Source organism: Lepidochelys kempii, chromosome 7, assembly GCF_965140265.1.
Source record: "Lepidochelys kempii isolate rLepKem1 chromosome 7, rLepKem1.hap2, whole genome shotgun sequence".
Lineage (NCBI taxonomy): Eukaryota > Metazoa > Chordata > Testudines > Cheloniidae > Lepidochelys > Lepidochelys kempii.
The window spans coordinates 85,640,907-85,668,135 of record NC_133262.1 but is presented as its reverse complement, the minus strand read 5'-3'; the positions used below and the strand labels follow the sequence as shown (position 1 = coordinate 85,668,135).

Here is a 27,229-nt window from a genome sequence, read left to right as displayed (position 1 = left end):
CCTCAGACAGCTGAAGAGTTAATGCTAAATTCACCATTTTGAACTGGATTTTATCTTTTAAAAAAATAGGCCAGGGAAGGTTCCCTGATCCCTCTTGTAGTGGTTTCATTCCAAAAAGAGGATAATTATTCACAGATTGGCTGTCCACATAAAGCCCTTGTGCATGACCCTGTCATGTTCTGAGAACCAGGACTTCACAAGCCTCTCTGTCTGTAGCTTCTCTGTCCAGAAATGCACAGATGGTTATTAGTCCCATCTGCCCCGGTTCTGAAGTATTTCAGTTGCTTATTTGGTGTGGGGAGGGGGCGGTCAAGAGAGATCCATATTGTCTTAATCTGGCCTTGTGTACAGCAGGATCCTGGAGACTAACACATATAAGGCTTGAGTAGTGGGGAAGTTTGGGACTCACCAGATCAGTTTATAGCTGATGAGCATTAAGGTTTCTAACCATCAGAGGAGTGAAGTTCTAGAACAGCCTTCCAAGGGGAGCAGTGGGGGGTAAAAAACCTAACTGGTTTCAAGACTTGAGCTTGATAAAATTATGGAGAGGTGGTATGATGAGATTGGCATGTGGCCCATCTGTGACTGCTAGTAGCAAATATCTCCAGCAGCCAGAGATGGGACACTAGATGGGGAGGGCTGTGAGTTACTACAGTGAATTCTTTCCCAGGTGTCTGGCTGGTGAGTTTCACTGACATGCTTGGGATTTAACTCAGGGGTTCCCAAACTTTCTGCTGGCACAACCCCATTTTAATAAAGTGTTTCCTGTCAGGACTTCAGACAACATGGAGTGCACCATTTTGAAGAGCAAAATGGCATCCTCCACACAGCATGACCTCGCAGACACCATACATGTGAGATAATGCCTCATGGAGGTTGCCATTTTGTTCTACAAAAGGCATCATCCTTCGCACAGCATGAGCTCACACATATATTGCATGTGAGGTCATGCTGTGTGCAGGATGACATTTGGTGTCTTCCATGCATCGTGACCTCGTGCACATCATACATGCGAGGCCATGCTGTGCCGAATAAAATGACATGCTCTGCGCATTAGGGATTGCTGCGAACCTATCCGCTGATGGCACAACCCCTTTGGGAGCTGCTGATCTAACTGATTACCATATTTGGGGTTGGGAAGGAATTTCCCCCCAAGTCAGATTGGCAGAGCCCCTGAGTGATTTTTACCTTCCTCTGCAGCATGGGGCACATGTCACATGCCCATTTGAACTAGTGTAAATGGTGGATTATCTGTAACTTGAAGTCTTTCAATCAAGATTTGAGAACTTAAGAAACTCAGCCAGAGGTTATGGATCTTTTACTGGTGTAGGATGGTGAGGTTCTGTGGCCTGCAATGTGCCGGTCAGACTAGATGATCATGATGGTCCCTTATGGCCTTAAAGTCTATGAGATCCTGCTGTTACCCCAGCCAGCAGGCCGTGTGTGCAGCAGAAGTTCTTCCTCACAGTGGAATCCTCTGACTTTAATACAACTAGTTCCAGAGCTGCTGCAAGTAATGAACAAATGAGGGGCTTGATCCTGCTCCCATTGAAGTCAACAGAAAAACTCCCACGGACTTAAATAGAAACATAATTGAGCCTTTAAGCAGCCAGGAGGTTCAGCCCTTGATGGGACTGCAGCTGAGAGGGAGTTTATAGAGCTGCTGCTGCCGCCACTGCTGTCTGTACCCCAAACTTTGTTCAGAGACTGCAGCGCTGGCTTCCACGCTCCCATCAGAGGAGTAGAATATGCCTTTTACCCTTCTTGTTGGAACTGGTCTCTCTTGTTTGTTTGACCCTCTTGTGTCTGAGTATAAACTAGTGTCAGCAAAGTGGGTGAAATAAAGCAACAAGACCCAGTTATTTTCCTATATGCATCATTTCTGTACCTGAATCTTTTACTCTGTTGATGCTGAAACAGTGAAGAGAAATATAGCAATCATTTATGATTATAGGGAAAAAAAATTCAGGATGGAAACTTTTGACCACAAAGGTCACATCTTGAAGGTGAAGACACGCTGTCTTCTGGAATTTATCTGTCTTCTGGCGAGTTACCTGTTACAAATGTTAGTGCACTAGGATCGTTGTGACTTAGGAAAGGGGTTAAAGAGTATGTGTTGAAAGTGTGGACAGAGGTGATACTTGCTGCACTGACTTTTCTCCACTTCTCCCGTAGTGACAGTTAGATTGTGGTTCATATCGCTTTTCTGTAGTCATGGGGTAATTGTCCACAGTTAACAGTGGACTCCTCAAGCTATTGCAAAAAGAGAGCCTTGTAAAATTGGTCTGATGTAAAAATAATCAGAGATCTGGACATCTCTCTCTCTCTATATTCCCCCTGCACATTGCTTAAGTTAGTATTTGCAGAACTTTGCAATCTGTATAGATCCCTCTGTAGATTGTGGCATGACTCTTATCAGTTAAAAGGGATTTCACTGAAAGTTGTCTAACTTGTCGTCTAGCCCCTGTCTCTGTCTCCTCCCTAGTTCTGTTTCAGTGACTGAGATAAAGTGTAATTATAATGCCCTTCATTAGTACTGTACTAGATAAGGCCAGGCTCTTACTTCCCTGGAATGTCCTCCTTGTTCTTGCTTTGAGTCCTAAGGAACACATCTTCTCCTGTCCTTTCAAACCAATTCCCATTGCTAAGGCCCTGGATTGTAGCAACCATCCTTCCAAACAAATGGAGGGGTTTCCCTTTGGAGACCACTAATGCTACTCTTTGATCAGGCTAAAAGGAATTGCCTGAAGTCACTCAGTGCATAGCACAACCTCTTCTTCACCCCAAAGCTGTCTTTGGAGTTCTCCCCCCCCTCAACCTTTCCTGTTTTAGGAGCAAGAATATGGGTTTGCTGGATGGAAGTGCAGAACTCTGCCAGGAGATCTCCGAGGCAGGCCACCCATGAATTAAAGCACTTATTTGTCTATTCATCTATGATTTTTTGCCCCCACATTCATTTGCGTGGGTTTGTTCCCCTTTTATTAGAGATGAAATCCATCTGGAAAGTATCTGTCTCTCTGAGAAGTAGGCTTATCTGTATTGTCTTGCCTTCCCCTTCCTTCTGTGTTGGCACTGTTCCTACTCAAATTTTTATGCTTTCGTCTCTCTCCATAGGTTCTGTTGTACTCTTCCCCTTCTTGTTGTGTATTCCCCCCCCTACACCTCAGTATTCACAGTCTTCTATTTCCCTCCTTTCCCCCCACCTCCTGTTCTTTGTTGCTTCTCTTCCTCACCCTGTTCTTACTCCTTCCACACTGAATGCTCTAAAGCCTCATCTACACTACAAATCCAGTCACGTTGGAGGACTAGCATGGTTCTGCTCATTAGTGTAGAGGACTATCTAAGGCATTAGCACGCTTCATGGGTATGATTAGGGGCCACCTACTTTACATAACAACTGTACTTTTACTGTGTTGGGGGAACGGCCATACTATAATCTAGTCCCTCCCAGATCTGGTTGTATTTATCATACAGACAGAGCCTTTCCTTCTCTACCTGCTCCAAGTACTAAGAGCAAGGTGACATTTATAACATTTCCTATTTCTAGAATGCTGCAGTATTAAATCATGGGGCAGGTTTATGCAGGGTTATCAGCAGTGACTAACCCTGGTACCCTCAGCAACACAAGCACAAGCCCCTGCCACTTGAGCTGAAGGAGTAATACAGTTGGCTGTCTGAAATAAGATGTCTCTTCTCACTGGGGCCAACCACCAGGAAAATACATGATTATATGCTGTAAATCAGCACAGTGGTCTACTGCCAGCATTTCAGAAATCGTATTAGTTTCAGTGTACGTGAAGATGGAGTGGGACAGCATGACAGAGAAAAGTGCAGACATTCCATACTGGCACATATCCTCTTAGTTTGAGATTTGATTGAGAATATTTGTTAGAATATTTTCTTGAATTTATATAAGAACTTCTCAGACCCTGCATTTTTTTCATTCTTCTTTCGGTGTGTGGCTATGGATCTGGGGTTCAATCATTTAGTTTTGGTGTCCAGGCAGCAGCACTAGGACCTAGGTGAAAAAGGAGTACAGAAATATTTAGCTTGCCTGAGTCAAGACAAAATGTTCTTGTAGCAGCCACAGGAAACCCCAAGAACATCTCTGAACGAGGACATTTGAGGTTTTTTCTCCCCTGCAAACTTTTTATTGCACTTCAAAGCCTTTTCCCCACCTCTTTATAATGTTGTTCTGTAGTTCACACAAGATGTAAAATAGCACAAAGTGATCACTGTGCTATGGGGATTAATTTTTTGACCAGTTTCCTGATTCAGTATGTGTGATGGCCATTTTTTTAATGATAAATGTGAGAGAACTCCAAGTTTGTGTGGGACAGAAGTAAATCAGTCTAAATGAGCTCGTCTGATTAATGAGGAATAGTTAATTATATCCACAGCTGCCACCTCTATATCCACCTGCATTAGATTCCACAAAGGCAAGTGCCCTGTAGAACCATACCCCACAAGAAAGCAACTTGGGGGGTTTAAATCTATAAAGAATAAGCTGCATTTAGAGTACAGTAGATAAAATACTATTTTCTATTTCCAACTTTTATTTTCAAGAAGCCTACAGTATTTGCTGTTTTATATAAAGTGTTCACTGGAAGAAAAAACATGTTGTTCCATTTGTAATACAGTACAACGTGAACTTTTCACTTCCTCTCAGCAGCACAGAAAGACATGTCTATTTTGGTATTATACACACATACAAACAACCCATGTACAATACAGAGCTTTATTTGTTTCCTTGTTTTGCTGGTTGCAGTAACAAGACTGTCAGCATTGGTTTGAATACCACTTGCATATGACTTAAAAAACAAACAAACAAATCATCTCTTCCTTATAGAAGGAGTGGGGTGAAGTCTTATGGTTAAAACAGGCAACTCAGATTCAGGATTTCTAGGTTCTATTTCTAAGTGATGTTGAGTTGCTGTGCAACTTTGGGCTAGTCACTTAGGCCAAAGTTTTTAAAAGCAACCACAGATTTTGGGTGCTCAACTTGAAATGCCTGGGACCTGCTTTTTAGAAAGGCAGAACCCCCTACAACTCTTACTGGAGTCAATAGGAGCTACTGGCATTCAACATATTTGATGATCAGGGACAAGGTGTGTCCAGTTTGCCACCCACAAAGGAAGCACTCAGCGACCATTTCTGAAAATGTTGGCTGTAACCCCTTTGTGCCTCATCTTACTTATCTGTAAAACAGGTATAACAGTTACCTAATAGGTTTGTTGTGAGGCTTAATAATGAATGTTGTTAAAGTGCTTTGAGCTCTCTAGACCAAATATTAGATTATATACCCTCATTTAAGAGTCAACTACTAACTTAAAATTAAATTGCAAACATAACACAAAGCATAACAAACATCTTTTGAAACAGGTAATGTACATGTTGGATAGGTAGTAATTAGATAGACAAAGGAGTTGGTGCTGGGAGCTTGTAGGTTTAGGATTAGGGATTGAATCCAATCAGCATTAGGTTGCAGCCAGAGATTTGATGGCACAATTTAATACTTCATCTGTCACTACCAAGTTTGTACTTGTTTTTGTTCTGTAATTGAAATGTTGGTAGGTGAACAGGATAATTTTTTATAGTGCTGAATCAAAGTGTAATACATATTTCAAAAGCAATAGACTCAGGTTACCATACACTTATGTCAGAGTTTTGTAAGTTCTAGTGGTGTGATGTGCTGAGGAAAAATGATCCAGTGATTAGCAGGTCAGTTTAGGACTTGGGACACCTGGGTTCAGCTCTCTGATCTGCCACAGGCTTCCCATGTGGAGCTGAGGCTTAATTTCTCTGTGCCTCAGTTCCCCATCTATAAAATGGAGACGATACTGTGAGGGGATATAAAACTACTCTGCAATATCCTGGACAAACCTCATGGAATTAAGATAATCATTACTGAATTAAGATCAATGCCTTTGGGAACCATTGTATTAAAATGCAGTTGTTTGCATTATTGGGCGATTTGTATGTAACTTGGGGTATGTTAATATTCCTCTGGTTACTAGCCCTTTGAAGCCACCTTCCTGGAGAGACTCACATAGACTAGTTTAAACTGGATTCTCCATGGACCAACAGATAGAGAAAGGATTTTTGGACAAATAGCCTGGTTTTAAACAAGCTCAGGACCTTCTTCCTGATCCAGGAAACGGACAGGACCACTGGTCCATGGAAGACCCCAGTCCTTAGGGAAGAGTTGGAAGGACTTAACCTATGTGGCCCATAAGGCTAGGTGCTAGTTCAGAGGTGAGGTTGCTATGAACTTGTGTCCCCTTTGCGAGGGGTTTGAAGGACTCACCTGCTGGAGCCCATGTTGAAGGGATCTCTCATAAGCTTATTAGCATGCATGTAGGTTCTTTTATTGTTTTAATATATTTACTCTGTAGTGCTATGCTTTTATTTTAAGAATAAAATGGGCTTGTATAGGAACTACTATATGGTAACTTATAACTTGTTGACAATTACTCTATCAGTCTCTGAAGAGAAAGCAAGCAGGCCTGCTTTGGCAGAGTCTCTTGCTGCAATCACAGTATAGGCAGGGGAATGTGCAGCCTGGAAATACCTGGGTCAGAAGGAAGTGAGATGTGTGTCTCCACTCGAGAGGTGATGGCCGGGGAGCTGGAAGCTTGAGAATGGGTTCCCTTGCTGTCCCATAGAGGAGGATACAGGTGTAGTTGCCTTGAACTGTGACAGATATTACTATCCTTCTTTCCAGGGATGTTGTGAGCTATTCAGATACATATGATACATTTTTCTGGGGGAAATGTAAGTACTTAGATATGATATTCATAATCTGTTTGATATGAAATCTATCAGCATATGACATGATGTAGGTTTTCTGAGTATGTAGAAATTGTGTGTTAACTATACTGTGAGACACGTAATATTGTATACTACTGTTACACTATATTAGAAATAAGAAAAGGAGTACTTGTGGCACCTTAGACTAACCAATTTATTTGAGCATAAGCTTTCGTGAGCTACAGCTTATGCTCAAACAAATTGGTTAGTCTCTAAGGTGCCACAAGTACTCCTTTTCTTTTTGCAAATACAAACTAACATGGCTGTTACTCTGAAACCTATATTAGAAATGGATTCTTTGAATAGGAGATGGAATTTTATAACCCTAGTAATATTGCTTTGCACTTTTGAGATATTTTAAAGGGATGGCCAGAGTAAGGCAAGGGGGATTTGGTTTTTTTGGGGAGATTTTCTTTTTAATTGGACTTAAGTTTGGAGGTATATTGCCATTATAACTATGGAGCTGGGTATATTGCTTGGGTCTTGTCCACAAAACAGTTGATTTCGTTTCCTCACATCCCCAAGCCTTAGAAAAGTTAAAGAAACAGACTTCAAACTCTTGAAATTTATTGGCCATAGAACAAACAGTTGTATACATTATGGTAAAGTAAGAGCAGATTTCGGTGTCTTGAGTCACCGCCTCTGCATTAAACAGCAGCTCCCTTCTCCTAATATTCTGCGTACAGTCAAAAAAAACATGCCAGCAGAGAGAAAAGACTCAGCAAAAACAAGGAGATCTAAATATAGAAATCAGTTAACATTTTCCCCTTCAGTTGGCCCCGCACAGTTCGTTATCACATTCTTCTTCAAAAAGAATCTTCTTCCATTCAGTGCCTTTGCCCTCCAGGATTTGGACTCAAAACAGCAAAGGTATCCAGGTCCTGAATGATTGATATTACCTGGCCAATTCAGGCATGTACACTCCATTGTGAGTAGAAATGATTGGGTTTTTTAAAATAACCTTCCCTTCCCCGTTAAACAAACAAGTTATTCTCCAAGTCTTTAAAACTTATGGTATTTCATAAGTTACAGAAATCAGGCCCAGCTGAATTACTACCAAATGTCTACACTGCAGAAGACTAAAAGGATTTGCAATTTTGTGGTTGCAACTTACTGGATACTATTACAGAGCCACCTGGTGTGGATTTAAAAAACATGATGCAGCTGGGAACACACTGATAAATGGCAGCGTATTTAAAAATCAATCCTGAGTGTTGTATATTTGTGTTGTCTTTCAACACCAGTGATCCCAAAGCTTTCAGCCTGAGGATGGAGTGAACCCCAGCAGCTGCTCTATTGGCTTGTACCTCCACTCATCTGCTTCCAGTTCTTCTACTAAACCAGCTAGTTTTTCCATTCGAGCAACTTGTTGATCTACAAGAAGTCCAAAGATAAACATTGTTTGCAACAGCATTTCACTTAAATCTTTTAATTAGATGTATTATCCTTTGCAGCAGGGATGTCCTTCCCTAATAATCCAGGCACTGCAAAACAGTTTTGCTCCACTGTGTCAGACTAGTCTGAACATTTAAAAAAAATATGTATTGATATTTTCCCTATAGAAGCAAAGACTTCATCAGATCATACAAGAGAACAGACTTCATTAACCTTCTTCAAGGACTAAAAATATATATGTCCAGCGTGGGACAGGAGGTCTATCTGTAACTCTCTGAACATACTGAGGCGCTAATGTGGATCAAAAACTGCAAGAGGGAAACACAAACTTATTAGTGTAAGAAGCCGAAAACAATGTGGGGCTATTTTCTTTAGCATAAATAACTGGAGGCCTTAAATGCAACTCACTGGTATTTCTCTGTATGTATATAACATAACGTTTGAATGTTGCAGCCAATCAATTCCAGAGAATGTTCTAGGCATCAATGGCCAGAACCCTACTGATCTGGGGGAAAACTGGAAAACTTAAAGGGGAGAAATTGGGGGATACCTGGAGACCCTGCCATCTGATTAGTACAGCCACAGATTCAAGTACCTCTTCTATAGAACAAACAATTGCTAGATGGCATAATAGTATCCCATCTCATCTCTGCTCATGCTCCCAGTAGACTTTACCATGTTGACAGCGTGAATGACTTATCTCCCACACCAATAATAATGGGGAGTATGGAGGTACACACAAAGTCCCTGACGTGGGGATGGGGAATAAGGAACACACAAAACCTCTGGGAGGGGGGAGAGATCAGGGGAGCCTGGTATGGGGAAAGGCGTTGCAGTGTAAATGCTTCGGCTGGAGCCTGGGACCTTCCCCCTCAAGGGGTCCAGGAGCTTGGGCTCCAGCCCGAGCCTGAACATTTACACCACAATTTTACAGCCCCTCAGCCCAAGCCCTGAAAACCTGATTCAGCTGACACAGGCCAGCCATAGGTGTTTAACTGCAGGGTAGACATGCTTAAGGCCAGAAAGTAAGTCTGTATTACAGCCAATTTGTAAGGTTTCTGCTCTCTGTTCAGACCTCACCACTTGTGTGTACAGTACAGCATAGAGCAATGGAAAAATGAGGTTAGAAACGCTTATCTGCTTCCACCCCCACCATGTGAATTTAATTCAATATTTGCATCACATTTGAAAAAGGACCTAACAATAGCCTCGCTTAGTGCTAATTCAGGAAGTTAATTTAAATAGCCATTCTGCTTTCTGTGGTTCATGGCACAGTATGTTGCTGGCCTTTGCTATATCCTCCTGCAGCTTCTACAGTAAACTTATAAACACGCTCACAAAACGTACAACACTTGAGTGCTTACCATGTTTCACTTGCTTTAATGTAGAGGCAACCTGATAGCTGAAAACGGATTCACAAAGGAATCTTTCTGAGCCATCTGTAAACAGAAGAGAGAGTGATTTAGTCTTTCCTAAGTGTTTTATGACTGAGAAGCTTTCTATAATTTTTATGTTCAGAATGTGCTTTTCCTCTGCTCACCTACTTTACCAGAATAGGACAGTGTCTAATGTGCAGCACTCTGGTCTGTGGGTCAGGAAGCCGTGGGTTGAAGTCCCACACCAGGGCTTTGACTTATACCCAGTGCTGACACGGAAATGGAGCACAGAGTGGGTGTGCTGCTGCACTGTTTGGTATCTTGGTACCCCTTTTGCCTGCTTCTCATGGTTGCTGTCAAGAGGGATGTGAAAGATGCTATGGCATTTTGATTAAAAGAAAATCTTGGTCTCTGTGCCAACAGTCTTTTCCTTAATAAAACAAACGTGAATAATCTACAGCCTGAGAACTGTTGCTGAGTTCATAAAAGTTGTTGCATTTGCCCACACAGTAATGGCTCTTAAGATCTAACTCTCATCTTTAGGAAGTCTTTTAAGAGATAGTTCGAAAGGTGCTCCATAAAGCTCAAGTTTTCCCTATATTTCTGAAAATATAGGTAAAAATTAGTTGAGTAGCCTTTGTATGACAAATGACAATTTGCCTGTCCAAATACAAAATGACATAAAATTTCATCCTTTAAACTACGTTGGTTTATTGAAAGTGTAACAGAAGCACTGCGATTTCAGTTAAGATTTGAGTGTTCTGCAGTGCAATTACAGGACCAAATACTGTGTCAGTGCCAGAAAGTGCCCTGAAAAATGGTAGGAGAATCATAATTGAAGACACTGTAGAAACTCAGCTGTGGATGGCTTTTTGGAAAATTGTAGGGTGACTGACATGTGTTCATAATTGAGAATTACTCCTCGGCTGAGGGCAGTGCAGTGCAGTATAAAAATAAATGTTTAGCACAAATGGTTTGTAGAAGGTGTCTCAATTCACCATCTCTGCCTGAATGAAAAGGAAAGAGGCCGCCGTCTCCCTTTCTAGCTGATAATTCATATTAGCACTACAGCATGCCACATCTCAGCCAGTCATGTGCACTTTTATCATATAGAAAGCACAATGAAAGGAGACCAGGCTCTAGAGAGACGTAGTACTTGACACAATCTGTACTTAAAAAAAAAAATATATATATATATATACAAACATATAAAAATATTAAATATAAATATAAAAATACAAACCTTAAAGCAAGCCATGGTCCATCAGCCTATCCATTACATATAGACCATATTGTCTTTGCTAAATGCAAATATAGATTCAATAAATCAGAAAAGGGATACCTACACTGGAGGAAAAAAAACTGGGCCTAATCCTGCAAAGTACAGAGTCCCACCGCTGTCAACTAGAGTTTAGAGTACACAACTCATAAGAGTGTCTTAAGCTCTTTAGTACCACCTTATCTCAACCCTGACTGTGCATTATTGCCTAATATAAAAGGTCTTCTCAAAGAAAACAATAGTTATTGCCTCATTTGTATGTAAGCCTTGCTCTATCAACATCATGGTTTATTCTTCCATTAACTGATTCTACACCTGTAGGCAGGGCTTCCAGTTTACACCACTTTAAAATATTTTGTTCAGCAACTGAAAGGGCTATAATACATAGCCACTTCCCTAAGGATGATAAAATCTAATTATCTTCAAGTTCTGAGGTAGAAAAGAGTACATCTGGTGCCACAGACAGATTACTGAATATGTGGAACAACAGCTAACCTTACAGTGGATTACAATTTCATGGTTAAGTGATACTTCCAGCATTTATTATTCTATATGCAACCCATTTAAAATAATTCCATTTTGTGTGTGCAAAATGTCACTCTAAAAAACTAAAGGAAAAGGAGTTACAATTCTATGGATCACTCCAGCTCTCCATCCACACAAAGAGAGAAGCTCTCATAAATACTGATTGCTAATATGTGTGGCTATTAGGATAAATAATACAGTTAAGACATTTATACACATTCTTTGCTAAATGAACTTTAAAACCAAAGGACAGAACTGTCCAAAGAAAACACATCTTTCTTCTGCCAGGCTATGTTCTTGTGCATCAACTAAGATGGCCAAGCATTAAAATATATCAATTTATTAACAACGTCCTTCACTATCTTGTCATGTCTTATTGCTTGTAATGTAGTACTTCAGTACCAGTTTTAAAAATGAGCGGCTAACTAAATCTGACAAGTTAAGTACAGATTTCCATTCTGAAATATCCCTACTAGCCAGGCTGCAGGAAGCATTCAGCTCAGAAATCAGCTTTCATTGACCTTTTGCAATTATTTCCCCCCCCCCAGGCCTACTTGGTACTTCATGGGTCACTGAAGAAATCCCAGAATGTGACACCACAAATATCAGAAACCTTATTGCAATCTATAATACTTGTATTATCACAGAATTGTCTGTACTGAGTTCTCCTAAGTCTAGAGTCTCGAGGACATGAATAGGCTGGAACTTTCCATATCACATTTAGCAAACTCTTCACAATAAACTAATGTTAAATCTGATCCTCTTAAAAAGGATGGAGATGCTCCAAACAGGAAGTCACTTATACATTACCAGATGGAAAAGCCAGGTTGAACTTAGTCCTCAACCTAATAAGTATGTAATAATTCTAGAAGAGTCTCTTCTGACAATGGGAGCTAATAATAAAGACATGTTAAGAAAAAGCATTTTATCCTTGTTCTTAAATATTGATGAGGGGTTGTCTACGTCACCAGACAAAGTCTACAGTTAATTTTAACTAACTTATTTAGTTGTTTCAGAGTAACAGCCGTGTTAGTCTGTATTCGCAAAAAGAAAAGGAGTACTTGTGGCACCTTAGAGACTAACCAATTTATTTGAGCATGAGCTTTCGTGAGCTACAGCTCTGTAGCTCACGAAAGCTCATGCTCAAATAAATTGGTTAGTCTCTAAGGTGCCACAAGTACTCCTTTTCTTATTTAGTTGTGTGAACATGACAGGAGATACTTTCAAAGGCATCATACCTATCAAATACATAATTCTGGGTGTGACCTTCATTTTATTTCTTTCAGTTCATCCCACAAGGAGAAGAGTCAGCAGTTGCTGTATGCAGATTTCTAGCAAAACCTCTAACAAAGCTTAATAATAGTCTTCAATTTTGCATGTCACTTAATATTCAGACATCCTATTTTCCCCCTTCCCTTTTAATGCAAAACTCCCTCTCCCACGGCCTGAAAAATCCACTTGCCCAGGGACAGCAGAAAGCCAGATGTCTTGTCTGCGGATGACTCAAGTGCCTCTGCATGAAGCATTGTCAAGCTGCAGCACAATGAAAACTAAGTCTTTTCGGCCTCACTGCAGCTATTCAGAACCCAGTGGGTGGCAGTAAAACAGATTGGCAGTTCATTTCACTTTGCTGTTGCTTGAGAAACTGGGCAACAGCAGAGACAGACGACAAAGCAACGCAGTGAGTAAGAACTAAAAACCAACCTCAAGGTGGCATAGAGCAGTGTTTCTCAACCTTTTTGATACTAGGGACTGGCTTGCTGTCTTCCTAAACCATGTCAGGTAGATCTCAGGGACCGGTGCTAGTCCATGGACCAGTTATGGAGAACACTGGCGTAGAGTACTGTAGCTCCCCACGGCAGCAGCCAGGAGGTCAGGGAAGAATAGGCTGGTAAAGATCCATCCACCTTCATAGTATTCAGGTCACTCGGGTGGAACAGAAATAAAATGCTCCTCCCTTCCAGAAACCAGAGGTGGAAGGGGGAAAAGGAAAGGATCCAATTTATTAGACACCTACAAGCTACTGGATGATACTAAAGCTTTAATCAAATTGCAGGGGCAGCACCACTGTAGAAGTCCCAGGATCTGAGCAGCACAGTAGTGGAGAGAAGTTGGCTTCTTACCTGGGCCTTGCCCCTAGACAGTAGGGCCCCTCATCTTTCATACCAAGCTTTGGCTAGTGGTTTAGTCCTGTTTACTAGGTGTCTTTTCTAGCTTTGTGTGTGATTGGATAGAAGTGAGTGGACATAAGTGGAGCAGGCCGGAAAGATTGATTGAATAAGCACAGAGAGAGAGCTGACCAGCAATATGGGGGGGGAGAAAGAGAAAACACAATATGGTGAAACAAGACAAAGAAATGGACACTGAAGACATGTGCTAAGTTTATTAATAGAAAGTCAGATGAGTACACTATCTTAATCTTTTAAATTGCAGGGTTAGTGGTAGTACAGTATCCATGGCCGGCCTTAGGGAAAATGGCACCTTGGGCGAATTTGCATTTTGGTGCCCCTGGCCCCCATGGGTTCCCCGGGCTCTCCTCCCTCCCTTCACCCCAAAGACCTGCTCCCCATCCTGTGCCCCAATCCCTGCACCCCCTTCATTCCCAACCCCTGCATCCCCCTCCTACACACATGTGGGGAAACTGACCTGGATGCACGAAAGCAGCTGGCATCGCTGCTCGCTCCCCCACCCCCAGACTGCTGCTCCTCTGTCCCACACACCCCTAAGGGGCTGTGAGGGAGGGAGGGACCGAGCGAGGAGCAACATCAGGGCTCCCGGCATCCATGTCATTTTCCCCGCCTGGGCTGCCTCAGGAGAGGGCCTGAGAGCAGCAGCTCCTGATGCCGCACAGCACAGGTGAGGAAAGTGATCTGGATGCAGGGAGGGACCACTGGTGTATGTGCTGGGGGGGACTGTATAAGGGAGACTGTGTGTGTGTGTAAGAGTGTGTGTGTGGGTAAAAACAGCTAACAAAAGCCAAAGCTGGCCAAAACACCAGCCATGTGCTGCTCCCACTAAAAGGGAACCATCACACTATCTCATCCTTCACATTTCTCATATGAACAACCAGGGCTTGAATTAAATTTTTATATGAAATTGGGGGCAAATTTAAAAACTATTTAAAACATTTTAAAAATAAAAAATAAGAAATTTTTTAAAATACATTTTAGTGTCATTATTCATACTAGTTTTGCTAGTCTTTTCCCCAAGTCGGAGGCATGGAGACTCGGATCAGGACCAGCTGTGCCTGCAAAAGACATCCCTCTCCAGACTGAACCCCCTGAACTGGACCAGACCCACATCCCTCCCTAGAACAGTAGCGCTGGTGGGGGGATGGATCAGGGGCAACTGGGGGAGGTCCAATCTCCCCCACGGGCACTGGTAGGGGGATGGGTCAGACGGTGCTGGATCTCCCCCAGGGGTGCTAGTGGGGGATGGGGTGAAGGGACTCCAGTTGTTCTGTGGGGCCTGGGCTGAGAGGGCTTATCTGGAGCAAGGGGCACCCACTGGTCGGGGTGTCCATCCACTGGGTGCCGGTGCTGCTTCCTGCCCAGCAGGGTCCAGGACCCTCATGTTTCCCAGCCTCTGCATTTGAATAATAGTGGGCGTGGGGCTGGGGCATGGGGCGGGAGCCCCATGCGCAGCACCCTCCCACCAGCGCTGCCCCAAGCCTGGCAGGGGCCCCGAGAGCCTAGGGAGGAGGCGGGGGCTGTGCCATGGGGGACCGCAGCAGTCCATGGCACATGGTAGCCAGAAACCCCCCGGGTCTGCCACCGAGTCTCCCTCCCCCTTTGCTCGCTCCACCAAGTGGTATGAGCCTGGGAGGGAGGGGGGGGAAGGGCAGAGTAGAGCCCCAGCGGCTGCGGGGTCCTCTCTGCCCCCTCATGAGCCCTCAGCTGGCGGCCAGCTGGCTGAGAAGAGGGAGGGGGCAGGGAGAAGGCAGTCCTGGGCCTGCCAGCAGAGAGGAGTGGGGTGGGAATGCTGTGCTGGGTGGAGAGGAACCACCGCTGTGGCTGCTTGTCCACAGCGCATAAGTGGAGTGCCGAGCCAGCGCATGGCGTCCTCTTTGGCAGGCCACCCTGGGTGGCTGCCCTGGCCGCCCACCCCAAAGGCCGGCCCTGACAGTATCTTTCACTCTGGTCAACAGAAGATGAGTGGAGTTTTTAAGCCTTGCCCACTGTCACTATTGGGAACTTTGCCTGAATAAAGGCTTAACAATAGGGCTCAAGGAAAATGAATTTCCTACAGACTGAATAGAAACCGAACATAGGCTAATGTATATACAATCCTTAGACTTTACCTGATTTATCTGATATGGCAGAATGTGATTATTCTGCATTACATCTTTTATTTATTTTTAATCATTTGTACAGAGCCTATCACTTAAGCAACTAGACTGTACTTACAGAAATGCTACAAATCCATAAACATGACATCACTCCTTTTTCAATTGATTTTAAGCAAATATTAAACTGGAAGCAAGCTAAGCAGAAGTTAGCTAATCTTCTGGCAATCCCTGGCTCACTCAGAGTTTAAACAATCAAATATATTAACTTCCCTCTATACCTTGCAATTTCCACAAGAATAATAATAACCCCATGCAGATTAAAATTACTCATGTATCTTACAAGCATCTTAGAAATAAGGGAGTTCACAATATTGTCAATAACATATGACAAATAACATTATTTAAATCTGCTCTTGGTAGTACTACCAGTAAATCCAAAATCCCTTAGAGAATCCAAGGGTACATTATTTAAAAAAATTCTAAAACTACCTGAAAAAGATGTACAATTGGGCGACGTTTATGAATATTTTAACTGCTTTCTTTGAAAAAAAGGCCACCACATTATGCAGCCAGCACACTAACAACTGCATCCATTTGAAGAAAGAACGGTGTGGGATGTTATCTACGAAATTAAAAGCCTAAATTAAATGAAGCGTCCTGTAATGAGGATAGCATTAAACTGCTGTTGCCACTCAAAATAGATTAGTCACCATGTTATCAGGAACAGATCAACCGAAAGCTAAATCAAATAAATGTACCTTACCTCACATCCTAAAAGGCTCCTAAACTAAACAAGGGGAGAAAATTTTAAAGGTTGGGGCCTTTTGAGAACCTTGCCACCAGTCCTGGAAAATCCCATCCCAGGATCCACTTCTATTTAAAAGGGATGAATCAGAGGCTGATCTACTGTTTACCATTATCAGAATACCATTGTCATACTGGCTCATCTTCCAAGCCTCCTTTGCAATTAAAATGCCCTCTACTGTATTAGTGATGTGCTCAAATAAAAGGACATTAATGTTCATTATGTTTTATTTTAATACATATGCATCCCACCATGTCTTTCAAATGAAACACTGGTATTACCAGCCTACCTAGGCCCTTTAAGCCTACGTACCAAAAATTCTATTCTCCTAGCTGAACCTTCTGAAGCAGAAAGAAAAGGAGGACTTGTGACACCTTAGAGACTAACCAATTTATTTGAGCATAAGCTTTCGTGAGCTACAACTCACTTCATATCCAATGAAGTGAGTTGTAGCTCACGAAAGCTTATGCGCAAATAAATTGGGTAGTCTCTGAGGTGCCACAAGTACTCCTTTTCTTTTTGCGAATACACACTAACACGGCTGTTACTCTGAAACCTGTTGTTCTGAAGCAGAGTCACCCATCAAGTTAGTAACTTGAAGTATTTCATAATTTTAATTTGTTTTGAGGGCTCATTAAGTTCTGTGAACAAGTCTTTAGTCAGAATTATTTCAAGTCTGGCATATAGACTAATGTCTACAAATCTTAATTAGTGATATGGCATAATATGTAATTAACTACAGTGCTATCAGTACCTAGCACATCAACTAACCTAAGTAGTATTAGGTGATGATTTACTTTTATCTAGTGCCTTTCATTCACAATTATACATACAGCTCCACTGAAAAGCAGTCACTTCCAAGGTAGAGGATTGTAACCGACACATAGCTCACTGCACAACAGCAAAGGGAGGGGAAATTCAGGCCATGATATTGAGGCAAACACCTGGGCTTACACAGTCCTGGCCCCTATTCTTACATGGTGTCCAATAAGAGCAGACAGATCTCAAAGACCCTCTTCTCCCTTAAGTAAACTGCATGGAATCGGTTTACTTACCCCAGAGAACAAAAGCCAGAGTTGACCCTGTTTGGATTTTAACCTGTAGTTCCACAGAGTTTAGGTGATACTGATGCTTAGATCACCCAAACCACTGCTCCTCCAAACTACACTGAAAGAGCAGATCACGTCAGTGCCATAACTGACAATATTAATGCTGCTGTACAAATATAGGGAATGGACTTAAATGGGAGCAGCAGGAGACCCCTGTATTCTAATGAACATAACATACTGTGCTATACAAACCCCCCAGCGCTACAGAACTAAAAGCTATGAATTTCAATCACAGGCAAGTTGTGTTTCCCATAATCAACTGAAGGACCCTTTTGCCTGCCCTGGCACTCCTCCATTCTACAGCTAAAAAGTAAGGGGAAAAAGGCAGAAGGCAAATAGAAAAAACAACAGGGCAAGTAGAGGGCTGGTCAATTGAGCAGTTTTATGTATTAAAACATAATGAACATTAACTTCGTTTCATCTGAGCACATCACAAATTATTCACCATTGTCAAATATTGTAAAATATTCCAGCAAGGATGATCTGATATAGGGGGTGGCCTATATTTTGGATTGTATCATGGTGCCATCTGTTAGCAAGTCTACTTAAATGTCTTCATCACTGTTGGGGAAGAAGGTGAACTAACTGAAAGCTGAGCATCCTGGTTGGCTCAAATCTTAAAGATATACATACAGTGTTGATTTTAATTTGTATACTAGGCCATTAATTTACATAGCAGCTTACAAAGGACATTAAGCAGGTTAAAAAACACAGTCCCTGCCCCAAAGAGCTTACAATCTAAACTGACTAGACAAACATACAGAAATTAACTCATAAGGGAGTGGGGAGGGAAAGGAAGATTCACAGTCATTGAACTGCCTCACCCAACACAAAGAGAATAGATTCATAGCCATTAAGCTGCTTGAAGAGTTGGCCTGCTGCCTACCTAGCATAAGTGCATTTTAAAATGACTTTTTTTCTTTTATAGTTGTTATATGTTTATTTCTGCTTAATTTCATTTTTCTTTTATTTTGTAACTGTTCAGTCTTGAATAATATTCACATTTAAATGTTAACATAACATTGCTAAAAAGGTAATAGTAATTATTCTTTTTTTAGAACTTTAATTGTGTTTTGCATTTTTCTGAGTTAAAATAACTCAGATAAGTAACTTTTTTGTAATTAGGCATATGTATTTATCTCAGGCTAGGCCTATCGGAGAGCATAAAAATTTTACTTTTTTTTGTTATTGCTCTAATAAATTAGTGCCTTAAAATATTTGACCAGTCAACTGACCAATTATTTTTGAACCAGTCAAATGCCCAACACTAGGAAAATGGAAGCAGTTTTCTAACCTGCATATATCATAAGAGCACACGCTCATATCTAATTGGAGATTAGATCTAATTTATGATTAGATTTTAGACAAATGCAATGGCATTTCAGATACTCAAATGAAACATGTAAGGCCAAGTTCATCCCTGCTCTAACTCCACTGACTTCAATGGAGTAACAGCAGGGATGCTGAATAATGGGCAAATTCAATCTGAAAAGAGTCCCATAGGCCCGATCCATCTTTGTGCTACAGCCCCGTTGCATAAGGTAAGCTGGTGCAAAATGCCCATATGGCACGCATATGCCCCTACCATTGTGCATGGCTCTGCCAGCTTTGTGCCACCTCTGCAAGTCCCCTTTCCCCTGCATGGGCCCAGGAAGGCACAGGATGGTGGAAGCAACCATCACAACTGCAGTGGCCCACTGAAGTAGGAGTGCAAGTTATCCTCAGTGCTACCCTAGTCTATGCTGCGGCCTAAACAGGCCATCTTGGTCCCTGAGTACTGGAGGCACAAGCTGCCTTGCCTTCTGTTTCTGCGCTGGCACGGCCACGAATCTGACCCTATGAACCTAAATAGAAGAGGATTTGCCAAAGAATAATACAACCCCATCAGACATCTCTATAGTAATTTTCAGTTATGAAACCAAAGAAGTAGCTAGCAAAAAGAAGCTGACAGAGTCATGTACTCAGTCTTTCCTGTCCCAACTGCTGCCTTGCTTTCTGTGAAGTCTGAGATTTTTGTTTTTATGGGTCTAAAATATCAGACTGTTTAAATAATTTTTTTGAACATATGAAGGAAAAACAATCCTACGCCATCTTAAAGTTTGAGATAAATAGGGGTAGATAATTTATCATAATTTTAGGAATAAAGGAAAGAAGATGGTGGCATGGATATACTGAAAGCAGAGATAAACCTAGCATCTGCCTACTCAGATCTCCCTCCCTTTACAATTAGATCCTTTGGCTGCTTTGTGTCTAAAATGACATTAAGGATCCTAACTTTTTATATAGTCTGTAAACTGTATCAACAGTTGTTTATTGACAGCAAAATGTGAAACAGAGCAATCACCTTCTAACATTTCTCCAGCTCCTTTGGGGTACGTAAAGAGGGCTTTCCGTGGTGGGGCAAGTTCCGAAACACTGAACCCAGATCCAGTTACAGAGCTTCCACTGACTCCGCCAGCTGAAGAGGATGAAGAGGAGGCTGCCATTTCTCCCTTTAACCTGAAGGCAACAGAGAAAATGTTACCTTTTCCTTCTCTAACTTAATTTTTGCTAATTCAACACATCTTTTTGCCTACAGAGACCTGGGTTCAAATTAACTCACATTCATAGGTGAAAATTTGTTTGGCGATTCCTATCTTAGTCTTCCACATCTCAAGTCCACCACAGTACTTGGCATCATTGGTTGTCTGATTGCAGGGTGTTATAGATCACAAGTAAGGTCCACAGGGAGCAAGTTCAGTGGCTAAGGTTCTAGACCTTGGCATTATAAAACAAGTAACTGCATGGCTGAGAACTACTGGCCTGTATTAGCAAAAAGAAAAGGAGGACTTGTGGCACCTTAGGGACTAACCAATTTATCTGAGCATAAGCTTTCGTGAGCTACAGCTCACTTCATCGGATGCATACTGTGGAAAATACAGAAGATGTTTTTATACACACAGACCATGAAAAAATGGGTGTTTATCATTACAAAAGGTTTTCTCTCCCCACACCAGTAACCCAGGAACCTATCTTTGCAACAAAGCCCACTGCCAACTGTGCCCACATATCTATTCAGGGGACACCATCACGGGGCCTAATAATATCAGCCACACTATCAGAGGCTCGTTCACCTGCACATCCACCAATGTGATATATGCCATCATGTGCCAGCAATGCCCCTCTGCAATGTACATTGGGCAAACTGGACAGTCTCTACGTAAAAGAATAAATGGACACAAATCATATGTCAAGAATTATAATATTCATAAACCAGTCGGAGAACACTTCAATCTCTCTGGTCACTCGATTTCTGATCTCAAAGTGACTATCCTTCAACAAAAAAACTTCAAAAACAGACTCCAACGAGAGACTGCTGAATTGGAATTAATTTGCAAATTGGATACAATTAACTTAGGCTTGAATAGAGACTGGGAATGGTTGATTCATTATAAAAGTAACCTATTTCCCCTTGTTTATTCCTTTCCCACCCCCACTATTCCTCAGACGTTCTTGTTAAACCCTGAATTTGTGCTGGATATGGCCCACCTTGATTATCATACACATTGTAAGGAGAGTGATCACTTTAGATAAGCTATTACCAGCAGGAGAGTGGGGTGGAGGGAGAGAAAACCTTTTGTAGTGATAAACACCCATTTTTTCATGGTCTGTGTGTATAAAAACATCTTCTGTATTTTCCACAGTATGCATCCGATGAAGTGAGCTGTAGCTCACGAAAGCTTATGCTCAAATAAATTGGTTAGTCTCTAAGGTGCCACAAGTACTCCTTTTCTTTTTGCGAATACAGACTAACACGGCTGTTACTCTGAAACCTGGCCTCTATTAGCTATCTTTTTCACTGAAAAAGTAAATATTTTCTAAGTGGAGCTCTGCACCCTAGGAAGAACTGATATTTGAGGGCCATAATGTGGCTATGTTCAAACTACAGCAGATTTCTTGCATGTATTTTAGTACAAAATGCAGTTCACAATTTTACCACTTGGTGGCACACAAAAATAAAAGAAAATTATGCTCAAATGCCTTGGCAAAATGGAAATATGAGTAGGATCAGAGTATGCATAACTAATTCAGTACAGATTTCAGAGTAGCAGCCCTGTTAGTCTGTATCCACAAAAAGAAAAGGAGTACTTGTGGCACCTTAGAGACGAACAAATGTATTTGAGCATAAGCTTTCGTGAGCTACATGAAGTGAGCTGTAGTTCACAAAAGCTTATGCTCAAATAAATTTGTTAGTCTCTAAGGTGCCACAAGTACTCCTTTTCTAATTCAGTACCGAGCATTAAACTCGATTCACCTTCTGAAGATTCTCTTCATGTTTGTGGGTGGTGGAAAAAAGTAAGTCTCACTCACCAGTTGTGCAAAAATCCCACAAAACATTCTGCTATAAAATCTAGAGAGCCACAAGACTGTACCCTCCTCACATCACTCCCTGTGTGAAGAAATGCTATGGTCTTTAAAAGGGTCTTGACTCCTCTGCTGCACTTTGCTCCTAAATGTGCGTTTTGTGTTTTATCTCTGTGTTTTTAAATTGCATTTGACAATAATAATGGTTGGGAATTCTTTTGGCAGTTTAGCAGTCTGCCACCTGATCACTTTAACTCCTCACACATACACCTCCCACCCTGCCTTTAACACTCACCTTCCTTATTCTTTCAGCATAACAGAACTGCTTAAATATATTTTGATAGGGCATTTGACCTTTATCCCTTTCCATTTGGGCACTGAAGTGTCTTTTGTTTTTATTACCCACTATAATTTCTCATCTATCCTCTAAATTTTTCTTTGGTGATGTCTACACTATGGGAACTACAGATCAGCTACAGAACCCAAGATGAACACTGTTGGGTTATAACTGTCTTCTCTCTCTTTCCCTAAGGCTACTGACTCCTTGCTTGTCCAGCCCATTATCCTTATAGGGCCTATACCATCTTCATTCTCTGTCACCTTCACTCACTTCCCGATTCATTACCAATTCAGAACTTCCCTCTTGAAACCCAGGAAAGCTGGATGTCAAGCTCAAGGCAGGAGCAATATATTCATCCACTCTGCGTACCAATTTAAAGTTACATTTTAGCTCAGCTTTTTGGGACTAGATGCGGATTCATCAGCAGTTCCAGGTTTTGAACACAAAGCTGGCTGCAAAGAGAAACTGTTCATGGTTGCATGGATCTAAGCCGCGGTCCTCACAGGTATCTGAAAGCCATTTAGGAAGCTAGAAGAGTAAATATTTTGAGGGTCTGGGCCCAATCATATGGCGCAAGGAGCGTCTGAGAGGGGGAGGTGTCCCAGGGGAGCTCACCCCGCCCATACCGGAAGAATAACGGCGGCGGCGGCCGTTTCTACATGGCTACTGCGCACGCGCACGGACGGCTCGAGCAACACAGCGCATGCGCGGAGCAGCAACTCGCTGCTCTCGGGTGGGGCAGCGCTCTCCCGCTAAAGCTACCACTTACCCCTCCCTACCCAACGGCGCCCCGGTGAGCGAGGTGGCTAGGACCGGGCCCAGATCGCCCCCTCACCCGCTCCGGCCGCCCTCACCCCGCTGCCTCACCTGGTGCCCGACCGGCTTGGCGTGGCGAAGGCGGCCTGAGTGCGTGCGTGCTCGCGCTACATGTTGGGCGGGCGCGAGCACGCACGGCCCCGCCCCCTGCGGGGCGGGGTCCGCGAAGGAGCGGGCGGGGCCTGGAGCGGCTGGTGGGGCCTGGAGCGTGAGCCGGGGCGGGGCGGGGTAGGACTAGGCCGGCCCCGGGAGCGCAGCGCCCTGGGGCAGGTTGGCGCCTGTCTCGGTTAAGTGGCGGGGACCCGCCCGCCCTTCGGCCCCCCGGGCAGGGCCGCTGCGCCTCTCCCGGGGCAAACGGGGCCGTCCCCCTGCCGCCCCAGGTGAATGCGGCGTGCAGCGGCTGCAGGGCCGCCGGTAGGCCGGCCCGCCCGCCCGCAGCGTCACGATGAGGCTTCAAAAGCCACACGCGGGAGCGGCGCTTGGCTTCCCCGCTTCTCTCCGCAAAACCGACGAACGCAGAGCTGCTGCTCGGGCCCCGCGTAGCTGCGTGCGGGGGTGGCCCGGCGGCTGCCCGCGCGTTGGTCAGTGTGTGCCGGACTAAGGGGGTCTGACACCGGGGGGGGAGGGGGAGTCACTGGAGGGTTTGGGCCAGTGACTCCCAGGCACCAGACTTGTGTCAGAGGGGTAGCCGTGCCCTGCTGTGGCGTTGCGCCCGTCATTCCACGCGCCGCACCTTGCGGGACCTGGGTCTTGCTCTGTGAGCTTGTGTGACTGTCCCCGCAGCCCACTGTTTTTTCGCTGCTAGGTCCCCGCCACCCCGTTATTGTTTTGCTACTGCTTCTTTGTGGTGTGTGATCTAGGCCTCAGCCCTGCATCCGGTTTTGCGAGCACAGATTCCTGCCCTAATGCAATTTTGTCAACCTTGCATATTCAAAGAATCACAACTCCACTCAAAAATTAACAAATTTGGCTTTAAAGTCATGAGACTGAAAAACAAACCCACCCATCAAAGTAAAAGGAAATGCTTTGTTCTTTTTTTGTCTTCTGATTTTTGGGCTTTCAGGGTGCCCTTGGTTAACATTTTCAAGCTTTTACCCTACAACCACAAGAGCTAGGAAGGAACTTACTTTTTTATTTAGATAAAAGCTGAGATTCTTACATAATTACTTCTAGAACCCTGGAGCTTTAAGGAAAGCATTGTAGGTTGTGAGACTGCCAACAAAATATTTGTGGACCTAGATTAGATAAAATGGATTTTAAAAAAAAGTTTTGTTTCTTTTACAGAGGCAGGTTTTTTCCCTTCATAGTGTCATCATAATGCAGAGTAAGGTTTCTGACAAAGGAGAAACTCTCAGTTATGAAGATTAATGGGAGGCGGGAATGAACATTAACCCTTAAAATTCAGTCTTTGCCTATACTTTTCACAAGTTTTCAGTAAGTTCTAATTATATGGGAGTTTGAAGACTGTGACAGGCCAAAGTTAAAGTTTGGGTGCCTCAACTGTTTGTTTATATACCTTAATATATTTAGGTTTTATTTTTAAGTTTAACTGAATTTCCTAGGTGTATAATGGCTGGCTTTTGCAGAATTACAATATACCTAAAATATAGCTTTCCCAAAATTTCTGATTTGTATTTCAATCTTAACTCTGTTTTAATATAGATTTTTGTCAGGGAATTTCCTTTTTCTTTTTCTTTTTTTAAATTAAAAATTTCCTGTATGGATTCTAAGCAAGATACTCAAAGAGTATGTTACCATGTAATGTTTCTAATGATTTGTAGATATGCAGTTTCTCACACACACATTTTTTTTAAATTTTGAACTTTTACAAGATATAGGTACACAGTGGCTGCTGTATCTCACTCTGGAGCAGCACAGAACAGCTAAAAGTATTTTGCATAATTAGCCTGGGTTTGCAGCTGCTTTGTTTTGCCAGTGTAGTGCAAAACGGCTGAAAATGTACACAGCACTTTCTTCCTCATGCCCTCCAAAACTCCCTCTCCCTCTTTCTCTCACGCACATGGAACTTAGTCTCCCCCTATCTCCTGGCCTATCTGTTGAGTAGATCTGGTGCAGTGGGTTGCTTTTGAAAAGATATTTAGGATGAAAGGTCATTTTTGTTGTTTTTCATAACCAAAGTTTATCTGTCAGGAAGAATTGTCCTCTTTTAAAATGACCATCATCTCCCACTGCTCTCAATCATCCTGAAGCCACAGAGGCCATCAGGGAAGATGGAGGCTTCCTGTGCTGTGAGGAGGCAGAGGCAGGCCCACTGACAGCAGCAAGAGAGAGACTTCTGTGGCTTTGCTCCTTTTGGGAGCAATAGGAAATGACAGTGGTTTTTGAAAAAAGGCAGTTCTGTGTGGAATTCTCTGTAGTAACCATTGTATTTTTCAGCCTCTGCAGGAGAAAATTTCAATTATGAAAAATGATGTGGGAAAATTGATTGCTAATCCTAAAAAATAATTTAAAATGTGTAGTATATTCACAACTTTCTGAGAGTTTTTAATTATAACACGGGAATTTCAAAGAGTTGGTGGTTGACCATTAGGCCTCCCCTCCTCCCCCCCCCCCCCCCCAAAAAAAAAGGCTGGTGCTGGGAGCTAAATCTCTTACACTTATGTTTCTTAGTTTGTTTAAATTTCTCAGTTTCTAATTAAGACTACTTGTAAATTCTCAGAAAATTAATTTCTTACTGAAAGGCTAAAGTCAGGAGTGGCCAACCTGAGCATGAGAAGGAGCCAGAATTTACCAGTATTTGTTGCCAAAGAGCCACAGTAATACATCATTAGCTCCCCCCTGGCTCCTAGTGCTTCCTGCCCACCAGCAGCCCCTCCGATCAGCGCCTCCCCTCCCCTCCTGATCAGCTGTTTCGTGGGGTGCAGGAGGCTTGGGGGGGGGAGAGGAGGAGCGAGGGCATGGCTGGGGAGGGGGCGGGAAGGGGTGGAGTGGGGGCAGGGTCTGTGGCAGAGCCTGGGGTTGAGCAGTGAGCACCCCCCAGCACATTGGAAAGTTGGCGCCTGTAGCTCCAGCCCTGGAGTTGGTGCCTGTACAAAGAGCCGCATATTAACTTCTGAAGAGCCGCATGTGGCTCTGGGGCCACTCCTGGACTAAGTGCTGTAATATTGGAGAAGAAACTTTGTTGCTGTATTATTCATATGTAACAAAAAGGATGAATCCCTTGTTTTAAGTGTAAAACTCAGCCTTAACTACAGAGTCTCTACTGATGCCTCCATGATAACCTCTTAGAAAGTACATATAGGAAACCAGGGAATTTACAATTTCTAGGGAGATGTCAGCAGAATTATTTTTATTTCAGTAGGGCGCCATCATTGGCGGGAAGAGCACAATGGAAGTTCTGCGTCCAACACTTGTAAGGATTGGAGGGCGCATTTATAGGAAAAATATTATTCAACAACAGTCGTATCCAAATGAAGAAGAGGATGATTTCTATGCAGGTAAAACCTAATATGCAGGGGCCCAGTCTGGTATTAAATATAATATATTGCAAAGTGGGGAATCCGCATTCAAGACTCACAGGGAGTTAGCAAACTCAGGCTCTGAGCCTGTGAGGAGCTCCTTGTGGGCACAGGGGTCTGCCCTTATTGCAGGACTGGGGACATAGTCTTTTGAGTGAAGAAATACTTTGCATTGTTCTCTAGCAGTCCTGGCTGAGGAGCAGAGTAAATTCTAGTTACAAAATGTTGGCTTAAGTGATTGTGAAGTTGACGTGGGTTGCTGGCTATCAATTAATTTGTTGACTGAAAAATTCAGCAAAACAATGTTATCTGGGTTAAAAGATTTTTTTTAATTTAAAATGATCAGTAAAAATGTTAAGACTTTGTAGATAATATTTTTTCCCTATTCGTGCATTGTCCTTGGTATTTTCCACAGTGAATTTAATCTCGGTGTTAATAGGAGTTGAGGTCACTTAGCACCTCCTTGGAAGTGCTCAGGACCTTTTGATATTGGCCCTTAAATGGGTGTCTTCTTGTGGCCATCTAATGTGGATTTTGAAAGGTATCACCTATTTACATGGCTAACGGTTCCTTTTCTATCTTGGTGTACTCACCTGTATGAGTACCATATTAGGTAATGTTTGTGTGGGTCCTTCTAAATATAGAAAAGCCCAAGAATATCTG

General features: G+C 42.8%; 2 protein-coding genes across 4 annotated transcripts in view; one reads left to right on the top strand and one right to left on the bottom strand.

Moving 5' to 3' along the window:
* Positions 1–1,564: 1,564 nt before the first annotated feature.
* ANAPC16 (anaphase promoting complex subunit 16) lies at positions 1,565–23,228 on the bottom strand. 3 transcript variants are annotated; one of them, XM_073353613.1, is made up of 4 exons: positions 20,190–20,396; positions 19,932–20,086; positions 9,570–9,644; positions 1,565–4,018 (listed from the first exon to the last, which is right to left on the bottom strand). In XM_073353613.1, coding segments are annotated over exons 1-4 (273 nt in total). In that variant the 5' UTR covers positions 20,192–20,396; the 3' UTR covers positions 1,565–3,977. The 3 variants fall into 3 exon arrangements, with proteins under 3 accessions (XP_073209714.1, XP_073209713.1, XP_073209712.1); XM_073353612.1 differs by lacking the exons at positions 1,565–4,018; positions 20,190–20,396 and adding exons at positions 7,361–8,184; positions 23,139–23,228; XM_073353611.1 differs by lacking the exon at positions 1,565–4,018 and adding an exon at positions 7,361–8,184 and having other exon boundaries at positions 20,190–20,383.
* The window catches only part of ASCC1 (activating signal cointegrator 1 complex subunit 1), a 47,059-nt gene continuing 43,013 nt past the window's right edge, over positions 23,184–27,229 (top strand). Inside the window, 3 exon segments of the mRNA XM_073353610.1 lie at positions 23,184–23,300; positions 23,303–23,467; positions 26,410–26,545. Coding sequence (XP_073209711.1) covers positions 23,199–23,300; positions 23,303–23,467; positions 26,410–26,545 — 403 coding nt within the window. The 5' untranslated portion in view covers positions 23,184–23,198.